General features: G+C 38.9%; 1 protein-coding gene across 10 annotated transcripts in view; it reads left to right on the forward strand.

Annotated features, from left to right (window-relative positions):
* CTPS2 (CTP synthase 2) overlaps positions 1–17159 on the forward strand; it is a 158264-nt gene that overhangs the window by 39241 nt on the left and 101864 nt on the right. For all 10 annotated transcript variants that reach the window (XM_087966983.1, XM_087966978.1, XM_087966980.1 and 7 more), the window contains 4 exons: positions 1884–1967; positions 2979–3059; positions 9320–9471; positions 12410–12542. In XM_087966983.1, the coding sequence (XP_087823109.1) occupies positions 1884–1967; positions 2979–3059; positions 9320–9471; positions 12410–12542 (450 nt within the window). The remainder of the gene's footprint in view (positions 1–1883; positions 1968–2978; positions 3060–9319; positions 9472–12409; positions 12543–17159) is intronic.

Consider the following 17159-nt stretch of genomic DNA (forward strand, 5'->3'; position numbering starts at 1 on the left):
AAACCTGAGCCAAGAAATGGGCTAGGTGACTTGGGTACCCATTGAAATGGACCATCAAAGGTGGTGGCTGTCAATCCTCCTGTATCAGAACATATTCAGGAGGTGGAATCCCAGCTGCCACCACCAGTGCCAGAATCTAAGCTGTGAGCGCTTTCGCTGGGGCCCCAACCATGGCTGGTGCCACCGGTGCTGCTAATTGCAGAGGAGGAGGTGTCGTGATGAAGGCGACTGCTGCTTGCGTTGGGGCTCCAACCACAGCTGTTGCTATTGGTGTCACCAGCTGAAATATAGGGGGAAGGGGAGTTACCAGGCCTGTCAGGGTTTTTCCTGGTGTCATTGCTGCATGGATCTCTACCAATCTCTCAACTGCTCCATGGACAAGCTGTGACCAGCATTTGGGATCTTCCACTCAGTGGGGTAGTCCCATTTGGCTAATTGCCTCACTTTCCATTTACTGCTTCGGACCATGTTGACTCTGTTAGGGAGAAGGGGGTTTTCTGCCTCCATTGTCTTGCCCACGTTCATCACCCAGTGGGTCTTCAGCCCCTGGTATGGGGCTTCCCTTACTCATTCCTTTATAGCTGCGGGTGACTGCTCCAACTTCTCAGGTTTTTGCTTTGGGCGCATGCCAACAGCTTGCGTTCCTTCTGCAGCTTGAAGCAGTGCTGATTCCTCCTGAGCTGGAATCTCTTCTGGCTTCTTTTTCTCCTCTGTGTCTTTGGCCACAGTTGACACCTCAAGGTTGATCTCAAGGTGGAGTCCAGGTAGGCTTACTGAGTGAACTGGCTTAATGTCAACCGTCCCAATATGCTAGCCAGCAAAAGAAGTTCTTGAGACATGTTTTTTTCTCCAAGAGTATACTTTACTGAAAAGCCATGAAATAATATAGAAAGAAAGAAAGAAAGAAAGAAAGAGAAGGAAGGAAGGAAGGAAGGAAGGAAGGAAGGAAGGAAGGAAGGAAGGAAGAAAGAAAGAAAAAGAAAGAAAGAAAGAAAGAAAGAAAGAAAGAAAGAAAGAAAGAAAGAAAGAAAGAAAGAAAGAAAGAAAGAAAGAAAGAAAGAAAGAAAGAAAGAAAGAAGATAATAAAATAGAATGTAGGCTTTTTAAAGCTGCTGCTATAATGACTTCTGGACAATGCAAAGTGAGACAACGTGTTGATGTTAGACTAGTCATGCGGTTGGTTTCTTCAGTGCAGATTTAAAACTGAAGTTGGTAATAAATGCTATGTCTGTATATATTGGCTGTGTTTAGTAAAGCAGAATGCTGACTACCACACTTCACATAGCATTAGCCAAAAGTTATTTTACATACACAATATATTTTTGATTTTTGTCAGACCTCAACACAAAAATATTAAAGAAGAATTAATTATCACCAGAATAGGAAAGGGGAAACTAATGGGAAAGTAAATGGGAAACTATACTGTGAAATGTGTTGTGAATAAGGACCATGGTTAGTGCAGATAGGCTCAGCTGGAGAACCCCAGTTACTGAATGAAAAAAACAAACAAAATAATAAAAATAGTGAAAACTTTGATAGACCAATGAGGCCAAATGCCTATTAAATAGGAAAATGTGCAATTTAGGTCATTCACATAACATTGTGTGATTTGTTTAATGTTACTGTGGTTAAAATAAAATTAAGGTAGAATTAAGGTAATTTTAACTACACTACATTATCCAAACTATTTCAGATGGAATGGACTTGAAAGGAGATTGAAATTGAGTCTGTTGCATCCCAATTCTACTTATTGGAGGGATTATTAAATCAATGTTTCACTGTAAATCTATTAAATTTTAATTATTCTTATTCCTATGTGCATATATTACTCCATTGAAGTGTTTTTTTTAAAAAAATGAATGAATTCTAATTATATTTTTCAGCCTAATGCTACTGGTGAACAGAAAACAAAGCCTACTCAAAACAGTGTCCGTGCTTTAAGGGGTCTTGGTCTTTCTCCTGATTTGGTGAGTTTTAATACACTCTGCAATATTGCATCTGAAAAAAGTACAGAATTATATTGTTAGAATGGAAGTGGTTGGTATGTTTATAGTTTCACTAACTTGCAATGTATATTAGGATATTATTTTTTATTCAGGCAGCGAATCTAAGTGGGAATTTTCTGATTACCAAATAGGTTCACATTGTTATTTATATTAGATAAAAACTGCCTGATTAAGTATTGATGAGCATAACATATTTGCTTGCAGCGTGGCATATTAGCTGAAATTTTAAACAGAAGTATATGCAGGTTATCTGCCTGATGTAATTGCATTATATTTTTGGTTGCTCATTGTGTACTTATTACTTAAGTGGTGAATAAGAAAATATAACTTTGACTAAATGCTTTTTTGCAAAGATACTAGATATTACATGTTTAATCTTATTATACTTTTAATAAGATTATGGTGTCTAGTTTTGCTGAAAAAGGTCCTACATCATTTATTTAAATTAGGTAAAACCCCATAACTGAAGCCTATATTGGCCAAGTTCAGAAGCTGGTTTGGGGCCCCCAAATTTTGTTATGTAACAATGTATAAATTTCAACTAATTTTCCCGAAGATAAATGACTGTCTTTCAATTAGGAAGCACAGGTAGAAGAAAAGGCTGATTGTATTTGGGAGGGAAGTTTTCTTGGTTAGTAACTAGACAGTTTGAAAACAAAATAGACACAGCATAATATTAAAAGAGTATTTTTCAAATTCTTAACTATAAAATACCTCAGGATGTTTTTTGGATGAAAGATATTGGTTACGAGGAGGTATCTTAGATTATTTAATTGTGAGATTTGGAAATTATATCACAGGTTGTTAGGGTAAGGGATTTATTTTTATGAAAGCTGAAACTTTGCTTTTTCTTCTTTTCCCTTAAAAATCTTTAAAAGCCTTTTAATCAAACAAAAAAAGGAGGAAAGTACTACTTCTTGGAAAGTGTTATTCCAGAGTGTGTTGCTAATCTGTGTATATTTCCCCTTACAGATAGTCTGTAGAAGTACTAAACCTATAGAAATGGCTGTAAAAGAAAAGATTTCAATGTTTTGTCATGTAGAACCTGAGCAGGTTTGTAGCATTCTTTTAAAAATAATAATAATCACATTATAGTGTTAATTGATGTTATACTCTGAAATATTTTTTTATTTTTTGTTTTAAAATATTTTTCCTTTCTGTTCATGTCAGAAAATATGTTGAATAACAGAAGACAACAGCTACCTATTAGGAAATTCATGGGGATAATATCAAAATGCGGGTGGCATGCTATTTTAAAAAATGCAACAGGTGTCAGTGTTGCACTGAAAAGTCAGATTTAAAAAAAAACCTTTTCAAAGTTGTCTGACGCTGAAGGGGAATAAAATGATTTCCTGGGCTTTACTTCAAAAGTTTGTTTAGAGGCTTATTTAAAACTGTATTTGACAGGATGTTTCCTTAATACAGTTAAATAGAGTTAACTGGGCAATTTTTTTTTACTGAGATAGAATCTTGCAATTTATAGCAGTTTTTTTAAATGCTACACTCTCAAAATATTAGAAGAGCATATGCTATGTATTGTAGAGATGACTATATAATAGTTTTTTTTAAAAAAAGAAAACATTCAAGTAAGTGAGTTTAAATCTAAAGTCACCCTGGAGTTGAATTTGACTCCTAGTATCTCCTTTTTCTCCAATAAAATTCAAAGTAAATAAAGGGATATTTATGCATAAATTGATTAATAGATGATGATATGATAGTCGCTATGTACTCTTATCTTCATAGTCTGTATTCTGCTGCTCAGATAATTTTTACTCTTCAATCTTATCCATGTTTCCTCAGAAATCAGCTTTGTTAAGTTTATAAAGATTTATCCCAGTATAAATAGAAATAAGACTGAAGAGTTAGATAAAATTTTAAGCATATTGGGTTAAGTCATCTAGCCAATCTAATGCTATGATTAGTTAATTTTTGGCTTTGTGGATAGTTCTAAGCCACCATAACCATAATTCTCAATGAGTTCATAATTCATTCTACAGTAGAATTATAGAGTTGGAGTGGGCTTTTTTAACTATTTAATCCAATCTTCTACTTAGCACAGAAATAGAAATGAAAGCATTCTCTTAATCAACATCCATTATTTGCTATGGAATACTACAAACCTATCTCCCCAATCTTCTTTTTTCAGTATTTCCAGTTTCTTCTAGTTGTTCCATGGAGTATATAAATCTAAGAATATAATAAGAAAAGAAATGACTTCCAACCTTCCCCAACTAGTACAACAAATTTAGTAATTCTTCACTCTCTCTAAAGTTATGAATACTTTATCCCATCTCTTATCTATAAATACACTCATAAAATATCACGTCAGTCATGTTGTGGGCAGAAAGTCTAAAAAGGATAGCAAAAAGTAACAACATATTTTATCCTTGATCAAATAAAACAACTTTTTTATTTCTAGCAGTCTTAATCTTTAGTTTGTTCCAATATTATTATATGGTTTGATTTCTGTTTATTTCTTCTTTGTCCATTGCAAGGCCATTTTTAATCATCTAAAGTGCAATTCATTTGGCTCTAGGGATTTAAAATCTTATAAACATATATTCAACTGATCAAGTTTGTGTCAATCTCAGTCTTCAATTCTGCTCTTCAAAGTATTGGGCAACACATATCTTTGTGAGGGGACTGTGCCAAAAAAGGATATAGAATGCAAGCAGAGTTTGGTTTCTGGAATCATTTCTAAAACCTTTATAGTAACAGTGACTGTAAGGGGTGTCTGAATTTTCTACTGTATAATGAAGTAACATATTGCATCTCCGTGTGTCTGTTAATGATGTCCCTTTGTGCTACTTCCCAGTGTGTTTGTGGGCATGTACATGTACTGAGAAGAACAAGGCAGGCTGCTATGCTCTACCTGTATTATGTGACCAGAAGAAAGACCAGAAGTACAGTGGAGCAGTTGGCAATATTTGCAAGCCATTGCTCAATTGTCTTCACATAGATGTATGGAGAAAATTCTTTTTCTGAATGTTTTCGTATTTATTTTAAACCTTTATTTTAAACTTATCTAAATAAGACTTCTGATGGTATTTGCAATGTTTTGCCAACCTCAGTCATTCAGAACTTTAGTTTCCCTGACATCATTTTTTTCAGTTCTAGGCTATCTGTATGTACCTTCCTTGTTTCTATCTCTTTTCCTATTTTCTATATAAGCCTTTTTCTGCCTTTATATCTTTATTACGATTTTTTATTTATAATCTCATCGGGTTTTTTTTCTTCCATTCCGTTTTTTTCTTATTAGAATTGTTTGCAATTGTTTTAGTAACTTCCTGTTTTCAAACCGTTTTCCATCTATTTCTCTTGTAGTGAAATTCTATTTATCATTGTTCTGAGATTATAAAGATCAGGCTTTTGACCACCTTTGATTTACTTTAAGAACTTAAAGCATTAAACAATAATTATCCCCTATATTTCTGTTACTTCTACTTTTTAAAACAAGTATTTTATTTGCTAGTATCAAGTCAAAAATAGTCAATCCTTTTGTGCCTTTCTACACTCAAAAATACAAAATTATCAGCAAAAAAGTCAATAATTTTCTGGAAGGACTATATGACAGAATTTGTCTCAGCTGGTGTAAGGTATCACTAACAGTACTATTTGGTATCATTTTACAAATCTGTAGATTGTGTTGTGAAAATTTTATCCCTATCTTCTTGGTTAGGAAGGTAATATTGGATAAGGTAATGCTTTTCTTTATTTCCAGATACTTATGCTTTAATATATTCTCCAATATCATTAGTCCTATTATGTCATATTTACTTTTTCTACAATAAAATTTTAAATTCAATTCTGCATCTTTTCCGTATTCTAAATGCTAAGAAATAGTAATATAACAAATAAAAGCCATGGCTGTTTTGAGCTAATAGTTCTTGTGTTTTAATAAGCTGAATAGGTTACATTTTAGCAGAACTCCTTTTTTCTTTTTCTAAGGTCCTTATTTCTTCTACAACCCCCATCAGATTCAGTTTAAAGTGCCTTGTTATAATGAAACCCAACATTGCTTTGATCAAGAACATGGTTCTTGAGAAATTCAGCCCATCTCATCCTATTAGTCTGACAGTTAAAGAATTAAGACTACAATCTCCAAACCTAAATCACTCCAATTAACACCATTTACATAATCAATTAATCATGTGAAGTTCTCGTCTTCCTTTCCCAGTCTTATTCCATGAGCAGAGGGATGAATTAGAACTTCCCAGTGGTCTTCAATTTCCTTCCTAGATCTTCAAAGGACATGATATGGTTGTAGATGGTTTTTTGTACTATCACTTCTATCACATTTCTGCCATTTGCTCCTAGTAGACAACACACTACTCAAGCCAAGCCATGAAGTTGGCTTGCTTCAGTTCCTTATACAGTGTTACCTCAATACTCATTATTAATTAGTTCCAGGAGATGTGAATGAGTAGTGAAAACAATGAGTACCAAACAAGCTACGTGACTTAACACATGACCTTTTGTTTCAGACAGAAAGGGTAGTGAGTCATGAGGCAGCCAACACTGGCAAGTTCTAGTTGTATGTCATGTATCAAACAAATGATGTGTATCAGGTCAAAATGTTCTCATCAAAATGCGTTGAGTACCAAATTTAACACATTTTAAAGCAGTTAAGTACTGAGGTGCTAGTGAATTGCCAAACAGAGTGACATCTCTTTTTGTAGTTATATCCCTTCTGCTCTTTAGGAAACTACTATCCTGTTACCTTTTTTACACTGTCTTTTTTTCTTCTTCAAAGGTTCAGGGCATGTTTCTTCTGCAAAGGTCTAATGGTTTTTCTGAGTTCCACCACCAATGCAGAAAATCATCTGTGTTTTGTTTCTGATTGATGACTCATCCATTGAGCTTAATTTTTTGCTTAAGGATACCTGCTTACTTGCCAGTTCTCATAGTACATTTTATTTGTTTGATATGATCATAAAAGATGGCAAAATGACAAAAAACAAACAGCATCAGTTCCAAGAACAACATGTGGCGTTACTTCCGCATAGTTACATTATTGTTGTTCACCTACAGACAGAAACTAGTCAGACTAAAGCAGTTTCTTTCATAACTATAAATATATTCTGTGAACTGCTAGGGAGGGCTGTCTTTGCATTCTTCCTGCCTACCAGACATTCCAAGCTCTGCTGTTTCTTTGCCTCTCTCTTCTGGGACATTCCACCAGTCAGGAAGCAAAAACAAATGAATTCACATAACACAATGGAGATTCACTCATTATTTCCAAAGGCCTGTGCAAAGAGCTAGGTCTTCAAAGCGTGTCATGCCCTTGGTAAAGTTGGACTCTGAGGGAGAGGAGGAACAGCTGACAGGGAGTGGAAGTGTGGCTCTGGAGGTTGTGGAGGAGGCTGGGGAAGGGCAGAGGCCAGTTGGGGAGTCAGAGGAAGAACCAGGCCCATCCCCTCTGCATCTTAGGACACGCAGGGAGGAATGGGGAAGGAAACAACTTGGCTTATGAGAGAAGAAGTGGCCATGATCCCCCTCATTGGTGGCAGCTGGGGAGAATAGTATATAAGAGAAACATTAAAACAAATAGTGTTGCCAGAAGCAAAGTGTGTTCTATTTTGGGCTGAAGTTATCTTGGTTGGCGTCCTTCCAACAGACTGCCTTGTTATCTCCTTGAATTTGGTAATTACTTATCCTGGTCCATTGTGGAAATTTCTTCATTGTAGTTTGTTTGGTTTTTTATTTCACCTTTATCTGCTCATTAAGTTCGGATTGTATTGCTTTCTTTTGAAGACTATTTTTGAGTAAGTTTAATCTCCAACTGAGAATTATTGAACAGTGGGGCCAAGTTGGAGGCTTTAAAGGACATTTATTTACGTTTTGGATTTTGTTACATTTGTGTTACACTCTGGGTCATCACATAGCCCATAGCAAGCCCATCAGCAAAGTGTGTCTGGGGGTATCTGAACCTGGAGGGGTGGACCTCATTCCAGAGGGCAAATGTTATTACAAAGAAGTCTTACAGATTGAAATCAGACTTACAGATAGAGTTGGAAGGGACCTTGTAGGTCATCTAGGCCAACCACCACCACCACTCTGCAAGCAGACCCTACACCATTTCTGACAAATGGCAGTCCAGTCTCTTCTTGAAAGCTTCCAGTGATGAGGCTTCCACAACTTCTGATGGCAAGCTGTTGGTTAATTGCTTTCACTGTCAGAAAATTTCTCCTTATTTCCAAGTTGAATCTCTCCTTGTTCAGTTTCCATCCATTATTCCTTATCTGGCGCTTAGGTGCTTTGCAAAATAGCTTGACCCCTTCTTGTGGCAGCCTCTCAAATATTGGAGCATTGCTATCATATCTCCCCAGTCCTTCTCTTTGCTAGACTAGCCACTAGATTAACCCAGTTCCTGCATTTGTTCACCGTATGTTTTAGCCTCTAGCCTCCTAATCATCTTAGTTGCTCTTCTTTGCACTCTTTCTAGACTCTAGAGTCTCAATATCTTTTTTGACGGTGTGTTGACCAAAATTGCATGCAGTATTCTAAGTATGGTATTGCTAAGGCTTTATAGACAGGTATTAGTACCACACTTGATCTTGATTGTATTCCTCTGTTAATGCAACTTAGAATTGCATTGGCTTTTTTGGCTGTCACTACACACTGTTGGTTCATATTTAATTGGTTGTCCACTAAAACAAGACCCCTCTCACAGTTACTGCTATTAAGCCTGGTTTCACCCAGTCTATATGTGTATTTTTGGTTTTGCTTGCTGAAACGTAAGACTTTACTTTTCTCTACATTGAATTTCATTTTGTAAGATTGGGCCCAGTGTTCAAGTCTGTCAAGATCCATTTGGATCTTGAGCCTATCATCAAGGGTGTTCGCTATTCCTGCCAGCTTAGTATCATCTGCAAATTTGGTAAGTTCCTCTTGTATTGTCTCATCTAAGTCATTTATGAAGATATTGAAGCGTAGTGGGCCTAAAATGGAACCTTGTGGTACCCCACTGCTTCCTTCCTTTCATGTAGATGTAGTAGCATTAAGGACTATGTCATGTTTCCATGGTCCACATAGATGGCATTGTTTAATTAAAGGAACACAGAACACACCAAACAGATGAAACTGATTATGCAGATGTTATGGGAGATAGGAGGTCCCTAAAATAATCAGGCACTACACCATAACCTGGTTCATCCTTTTTGAATTTGTGGAGCTAAAGGAAATATTTATTCACATACACATGCGCGCGCACACACACACACACACACACACACACACACAGAGAGAGAGAGGTTCCTTGTCTATTTAGTTTTAAATTTACACTATTAATAATTGAAATTCATATTTTTTAGGTAATATTCATCCATGACGTTTCTTCCACTTACCGAGTGCCAATCCTTTTGGAAGAACAAGGCATAATTAAATACTTTAAAGAGAGGCTAAGCCTACCAATTGATGACCAACCAAGTCACCTTCTTTTCAAATGGAAAAAAATTGCAGATAGGTATATTTCCTTGTTTGTTATCTTGATTTCTCTTTTTCCTCTGCATTGTATTTGCACCTGAAAATCTTTTTGCAAAATTGAGCAAGTAGGATTTATCAGGTCCCAGGCTTTTAAGAGTAGTTTGTTTGTTTCAGTGTTTTCGTAAGTAATGTATAATATGGTAAGATGACATAATAAGAACGTATTTGCAGTATCTTTTGGTATTATATATTATGTTACAATACAATACAATATTGTAATATTGTAAATTTACAATATTGTAAAAAAACAATACAATATACAAAAAAGTATATTATGCATATATTATGCAGTATATTATGTTACAATACTGATGGTGCCAAAATGCAAACTTTTTACCCAAGAAGTTTCCATAGAAAAATTCTGAATAGGAAAGTATGAGGTAAAAGCACCAATTATGATTTTTACATTTTAGAACAAGGCAGAGGAAAGCCAGTGTGGTGTAGAGATTAAGGTCTATAGGACCTACTAGGAGCAGGGAAAGTCAAATTTTAATCTTTTTAAGCATGAAAACCAGGTAGATAAAGTTGGGCCAGTGATTTTCTCTCACCTGTACTGAGCATTAGATTCTGTGATAAGGTAGCTGAAAAACAACCCCCTCTCATGATGTTGCATCATACACTGATAAATTTCATTGTTAAGAACAAGGTGAGCTCAGTGCAAAAATAAATGGAGATTGAAACTATGCAGTTATAGCTCAAGGCACTTCAACCTTACCATTAGTTTCATTCCCAAAGCTCTCATCTCTTATTTTCAGTCAGAAATGCTGAAAATTTTTTTTTGTTAAAGTAAGGAGCAACAATCTGTGCTCAAACTTAAACACTTACAAAAGTCATTTAATGATCCTTAAAAGGAAAGAAAGAAAATTCCCCTATGCTTGACACTTTGCATGACTCTATCTGTGCTGAAGAAAATGGAAGGACATAATTAAAATATTAATTTTGCTTGTTCGTTTTCTTTGAGCTGTTGAGAGGGACCTGCAAAGATGTCACACACTATCATTTTATTTGAGGGATCGCTTTCCCCAGGTAACATTTGCCCACCCCATTAGGTCTGACAGGAGAACTGTGTTCTGGATCCTACCACTAGACCAAGGCTGTCAAACTCATAGGCTAGATGCGTCACGTGCTGGCCATGCCTGCGCCCGATTTAGCAAAAGGGAAAAAAGTCACGATACGTGACGACACAATGACTCTGTGACTTTGACACACCTGCACTAGACGGTGTTTCTCAACCTTGGCAGTTTTAAGATGTGTGGACTTCAACTCCCAGAATTTCATAGCCAGGCATTCCTCAGAAACACTGTGTTAGAGATTGCCATGCGGCAGGATCTAGGAAGGGAGCCTTTTGTGGGATATCATTCTCCCCCTCCAGAAGATCAGATTGGTCCCACCGCTACTGATTTTTTATAAGGCCTTAAAGAGATGGCTTTGCAACCAGGCTTCAGGTGTTCATTGCTGATAGTATATATATTTTTGCTGCCAATTATATTGTTTTTATGTGGCTTTTATTTATTTTTCTTTCTTTAAATTATGCCTTGTTACATTCTCCAAAGAATAAAATATATATCAAGGAAAAAATGGAAAGAAAAATGTGTCTAGGTTATATTCATTTCTTTTATTTTTAACTATTGTAAGCTGCTCAGGCTCACGTATTTGAAATGGATGGCTATATAAATTGAAATAATAAATTAATAATGAATAGTTTCTATCAACAAAAGCTAAGAAGACTAAATAAGGGTGAGGAATTACGAGATAAAGCCCCTGCATCAGAAAACAATCCAAAAACCCACATTTTTATAGCAGATTTATTTATACCACACATGAAATAAATAGATTCAGTTTCTTCAAAACATCTAACTGGTGCATAAACCTCATGTGGAGTTTCTATTAATGTAATTTCTCTTTGTTATGTTATTCCCAACTGCCCTATTTTCTTTTCTCCTGAATCATAATAAATAACTGAATCAGCTTTTTATCTGGGGAGGTGTAAATTATTCCAATTGAGCATAATTGTTGAGGTAATTCCCCGTTAGGAGAATGAGCGCATACAGGGAGACGTAGTGAGAGAAGTGTTTGAATAATTTACACACAGCACACAGATACACTGTACAGTAAATGTAGGTTTTTACTTCTAGAAACATTTAAGCAAAGTTCAAACACAGTCCAAAGTCATTCACAGGTAAATCAGTCAGTGTTCAATTCAGGGATAATCCAATAACAAAGTCCAGTATCAAAAAACAGTTCAGTAACAGACTTACATCAAATCCATGAATAACAGTCAATTAGGAGGAACGGCAATACTCTCCAACAGAAGGAAAAAGAGACTCACTGAGAAACACTCTCTTCTGAGACTAAGACTAACAACCCAGGTTTCTGGCTCCATCTTATGGCCGTTTGAAAAACCACACTCAATTACAATTTTTGCATTTTGTTAAAGATACAGTATTAAAATGTTTATCCTGGTTTATATATTTTCAACCCAAATAGCTGTTAGGCAACTTACATTCCTAACAATAATGTTATTTAATAATAAATTAGCCATCAAGCCATTTATAAATATATTTGTGCAGGGCTTTCATTTTCTAAGATGGCTTGAGTAAATTCAGAGGAAGAGGACATTCAAATGGTGATACTACTTCAGCTATACATAGAATAAACTGGAAGGTTTTTGTGTTTAAAAATATTTCAAGCTTCTGTTATTTTTTTTCTTTTTTACTGGGAGAGTGAACCTTGATTATACTACAGCTGCTAGCAATCTGTTTTTGACACTTAAGAACATGGCTTCCCCTGTTTTAAATACACACACACACACACATACACACACACACACTAACGATATCCAATCCAAATTTATAATACTTTAATACCTGCTGAAATATTTGGAAATCTGTATATTATTTGATACTTTATATTGACAGGTATGAGAGGATGCTAAAGAGCTGTTCTGTTGCTCTAGTTGGGAAGTATACAAAACTGAGTGATTGCTACACCTCTGTTTTCAAGGCGTTAGAGCATTCAGCTATAGCAATTAATCACAAGCTTGATCTAATGGTGAGAATCAATCATTTTTTTCCTTTCATTATTTCTTTGTGTTTTGTAAGTATCCTGAGATGTTTCTAAGGTTTCTTTTTTCAGTAACATGTGCTCTTTAATATCTTTTGCTGATCTCTTGCACATTTTCTAAAGTAGTTTAAGTATATGGTTTTGTCCTGAGAGTTGTTATAATAATTTCAGTACTGGAATTTCTGAAAGATAAAGAAAATCCCATGTTCCTGAGAAATATTTTACTTCTTGATTAATATTATTTTATTTATTCATTTATAAAATGTATACACTGCCTATCTCACTAAAGTGACTGGTTGGTTTAACTGATATATTAATCCTACTCACAATTGTATGCATTAAGATAATGTTTTTACATGCGGCTTAGCAGTGTCAGGTCCACCATCTTTGGCTTGGCACCACCTGGCATCCTGCCATCAAAGGATGGGCAATAAAGCTATATTCATTTTTATTTGGGAATTTGGGAGTGGGGAATGACAGTTGAAGAAAGGCAGATCAATGTGGAACTAGTTCATGCCAAGGCATCTTCAAGACAATTTGCCTTGAAAGTTACCAGCCCAAACACCTCAGTTACCAGCCCAAACACCTCAGTGTTCCCAAAACATCCAGACAGCATTGCATTGGCTGGATTTGATTGGTCATGGGGGGAGGGACAGAATTGAAGAAAATCATTTTGTGTTGATGTGCTGGAAAATAGATTCCACCTGACTTTACTGCAACCACCATCTCTTAGTAAAAGTACCTTTCACTTCAACCAAATGAAGTCAAGGGTTTTTCTTCCGAGGGATCAGTGGGGAGGTCTGACATTAGACAGAATCTGCAATTGTGGTCAAACCAGAGAGGACATCCCCTCTACCATGGGGACCCTGCACATGATGTTGGCTCAAGGGAGTGATCAGAAAGAGATAAAATGATAAAGGGAGGCTTTGTCCAGTTCTCCTCCATGACTGGATCTATCTGAGTGGACTGGAAAAGCAGAAAGCTGTGGTCACCCACTGAGACCCTGCTCAACTCACTTCTCTGCAGGTTTAGCATCGGCGTCAAGTGTAATGGGGATCCCCAGCAACTGGGATACTTAGTCCAGGTTTTGACCTACAAGCAGGAGTATGATCTGGAGATAACTACGGAAGACAGCAAAGTGAGGTTTTTTCACCATGGCCCTAGAAGGGCCGTGGCACAGTGGATGGTCACTCTCCACAATGATGATGCCCCAGAGCTGAGAAACTTCAACCAATTCATGGCAGTGCTGTGCAAGTGATTTAAGGACCTCCTGGCCAATCACAAAGTTACAGACCATTAGCCAGGGACAGAGAAAGTTGGCTGAGTACATCCATGAGTCTCGCAACCTGGTTTGCAGGCTCACCGACTGGTCACAAAGCATCCTGATCAGATTCTTCAAAGACGGGCTGAGCGATGAGGTCTGCAACACCTGCATCTCCAGGAGCACTCCCCCCTATGTTTCATGGCTGGTACATTCTGGCAGAGGAGATGGAAATTGACCTGGCCTGAAATAAATATCTCCCAGTGTGGGTGGAAAAAATCCTTTCCGGAGAAGAAGGAAGTCCCAAAAGTGCAGCCAAGCATCCACTCTCCACCACCTGTTTCAAGGGCAAGAAGGAGGGATACTAGGCCACTGAATGCAGATCCAACCATCCTGCCCAAAAGATGGTCCCAGGTCCCACCAAGAAGCCTGCCAAGCTGCCACTGCAAACCTGTGAGATGGTCCTGGAAGGATTGGAGGTTGTAAAGTTCACCCCATTCCCCCAGAATGGTGAGAGAACTCCGGCTGATCAGCAGAGGACCCTGTGGAGAGTTAATGATGACCGCCTGGTAAGTGGCTCAGTTACACAGTGACAGTCCCCATTGAACTTGTAGTTCAATTCCCAGGATGAAAAGTGAATCTACTGGCCCTTCTGGACTCAGAGTGTACTAGATGCCTAGTCAGCCCTGTCCTGATTGAAATGCTAGGAATGAACTTGGACCACTCAAGGTGCTGGTGGCATTTTACCAGCTAGATGGCTCTGTAGTGAGAGGAGGATCCCAGCAACGTTAGTCACTGAGCCAATATAAATGTAGATGGATCGCACACAGACACTCGCACACAGACACTCTTGAGTTTTATTATAGCACCTGATGCTAGGATTAGCATGGCTATAGAAATGGAACCACTATGTAAACTGGAGAAGGGGGCTGCTTAAAATCTGATGGGCTGAAGCAAAAGGAGAGCCTGGAGGGGACCTTAAAGCCAAGACAGGGGGTGGGGGCTGCAGTGCAGGACTGGAAGAAAGCCAGCCCTAGAATTCCTCAGGAATATCGGGACTTGTGGGACGTGTTTAGTGAAAAGACCTGAGACAAGCTCCCACCCCACTGGCCAACTGAATGCTCCTTGGAAATCCTGCCAGGTATTAAACTGCCTAATCCCAAACTATATTCAATGACTTCTAGGGAACTGGAGGAGTTTGAACTTTTATAAACAAAAATTTAAAAAGGGGTTTCATTCAACTGGCCTGACCCAGGGTGGCTGCCCTGGTCCTGTTCGGGGCGGGGGGAGGACAGGTTCCTTCATCTGTGACTAAAGAGGACTAAATGGAATGTGTGTTGGAAATGGAATGAGACTTTTAGGTTCCTGCCCTTGGCCACGCTTGCCAGGGTTCCACCTCTGTGCATTAACCTCTAGCTTTTCTCCTTGGCTGACCAACCCTTAGCTGTTCACAATGGCCAATGGGCCAGGACCCCTCTGTTCCACGTGCTTCGGCACAGCCCATTTGCCAAAACAGCTTTTGTCTCGGATTTTCGGCTGCTTGGGACAGTTAGCCACCAGCCAATTGGCTAACTGCCAATGCTGGCAGCCAGATGCCACAGTGCAAGCGATTGCAGGGGCTAGGGGGCTTTGGGGGAGGTGCTGCAGCTAAACGGCCTCAGGCGCTTGTTAGGAGAAGGAAGAGGAGGGGGTGGAAGGTCTTCTGTACCTGATTTTTGCCTCCCTGACACCGAACGGGCAGTGTTTGTTGCTGTGACTGCCATCTGGGTTTGGTTGGAAGGGAAGAGCGGGGGTTGGGGGGGAGGTAAGTAAGCCAGCTTCATCAAAAGGAGTTTTTGTTTCGGATGGGTATCCTAGCCTTAGAAGGACAGAGGGAAGGAGGAAGGGAAGGGAAGGGAAAGAGAAAGATAAAGAAAGAGAGAGAGAAGGGAGACAAGAAAGAAAGAAAGAAAGAAAGAAAGAAAGAAAGAAAGAAAGAAAGAAAGAAAGAAAGAAAGAAAGAAAGAAAGAAAGGAAAGAAAGAAAGAAAGAAAGAAAGAAAGAAAGAAAGAAAAAGAAAGAAAGAAAAGAAAGAAAGAAAGAAAGAAAGAAAGAAAGAAAGAAAGAAAGAAAGAAAGAAAGAAAGAAAGAAAGAAAGAAAGAAAGAAAGGACTTTGGGCTGCCACTGCTTCCGCCACCAGTTCTGTGAGGACCTGTACCAGGTGCAAGAGGACCTTGGTGGCCAAGGCTAATTCCAAGAGCTATTGAGAGATCGTCCTATGACCTCAAACAAGGAGTCAAGGACCACAATCCTCAAATGGAGGGCAATGGAACTGCTGGACCTGAGTGACTCCAGGGAATGGAGATACCAGACCGCAATGCAGAGACAAACCCTGGAAGGGTTGCTGGAAAGGTTTGATTGACTATGCCTGAGCAGCATGGGCTGCCCATAGTGGTTCAAGTACATGGAGCTGATCTTGAACCAGCCAATTTTGATTTTTTTCTCCCTCCACGGGCCTGGTCTACCACTGCAGTGTCCCGGCCAGCCAGCCCGCCACTGATTCGCTCCATGCAGTTGAACATGGGGTTATTGCTTCCAACGGGGGACCGGCCTACCTCCCAGCATCCCAGGTGACTAGCCCTCTGCCTCCACCTATGGCCCCCCTACCACTGAACATTTAAGTGCCACCTGGCAGGGCCTACCATCTGGGGCAGAGCTGGGACCAATCCCAGTGGACACCTGCCCCTGCGTGGCAACCGCCTCAGCCACCAGCTTGGGCTGTCTCTCCACCCCACTTTAAAGCTGGCTTTGATGGGGACCCAGACAAGCTGGCATTCTACCTGAACCAGGTGTGGGCCCACCTTGATGACTATGGAGGTGACTACCCCCAGAGCACCATGATAATCAGGGCCATCACTGACAATCTAACAGAGGAAACAGCAGACTGGGTGACCCAACTATATGACGAGGATGCGCCAGAACTGGGAAATGTCAATGTTTTTCTGCACGAACTGAGGGTTAGATTCAAGGAGGATCCCAAGCCCAGTAAGCTGAGGAGGAGATCAAAAATATCAAGCAGGAGAGCTGCTCAGCCAAAGAATATGTCTGAGAGTTCAGGAGAATTGCAGGCAAGCTATGGCAATGGCCCGAATGGCTCCTGGTCTTCTTTAAAGAGGGGCTAGACAAGTGAGCTACTCCATATCTGCGTCTGTCGAGGAACTACCGACCAAATCCATGAGTGGTAATGGATGGCAGTGGCCATGGACCTTGAGCTCCACTGGCATGAGAAGGGAGGAGGGGCTGACAAGAAGCCCAAAAGCCAAGCTGAGTGATGGCAATTGGGGCAATGACTCAGTCTCTGCCA

This window comes from Notechis scutatus, chromosome 5 (genome assembly GCF_049901735.1).
Source record: "Notechis scutatus isolate UNSWTSFEM ecotype Mainland chromosome 5, rNotScu1.2, whole genome shotgun sequence".
Lineage (NCBI taxonomy): Eukaryota > Metazoa > Chordata > Lepidosauria > Squamata > Elapidae > Notechis > Notechis scutatus.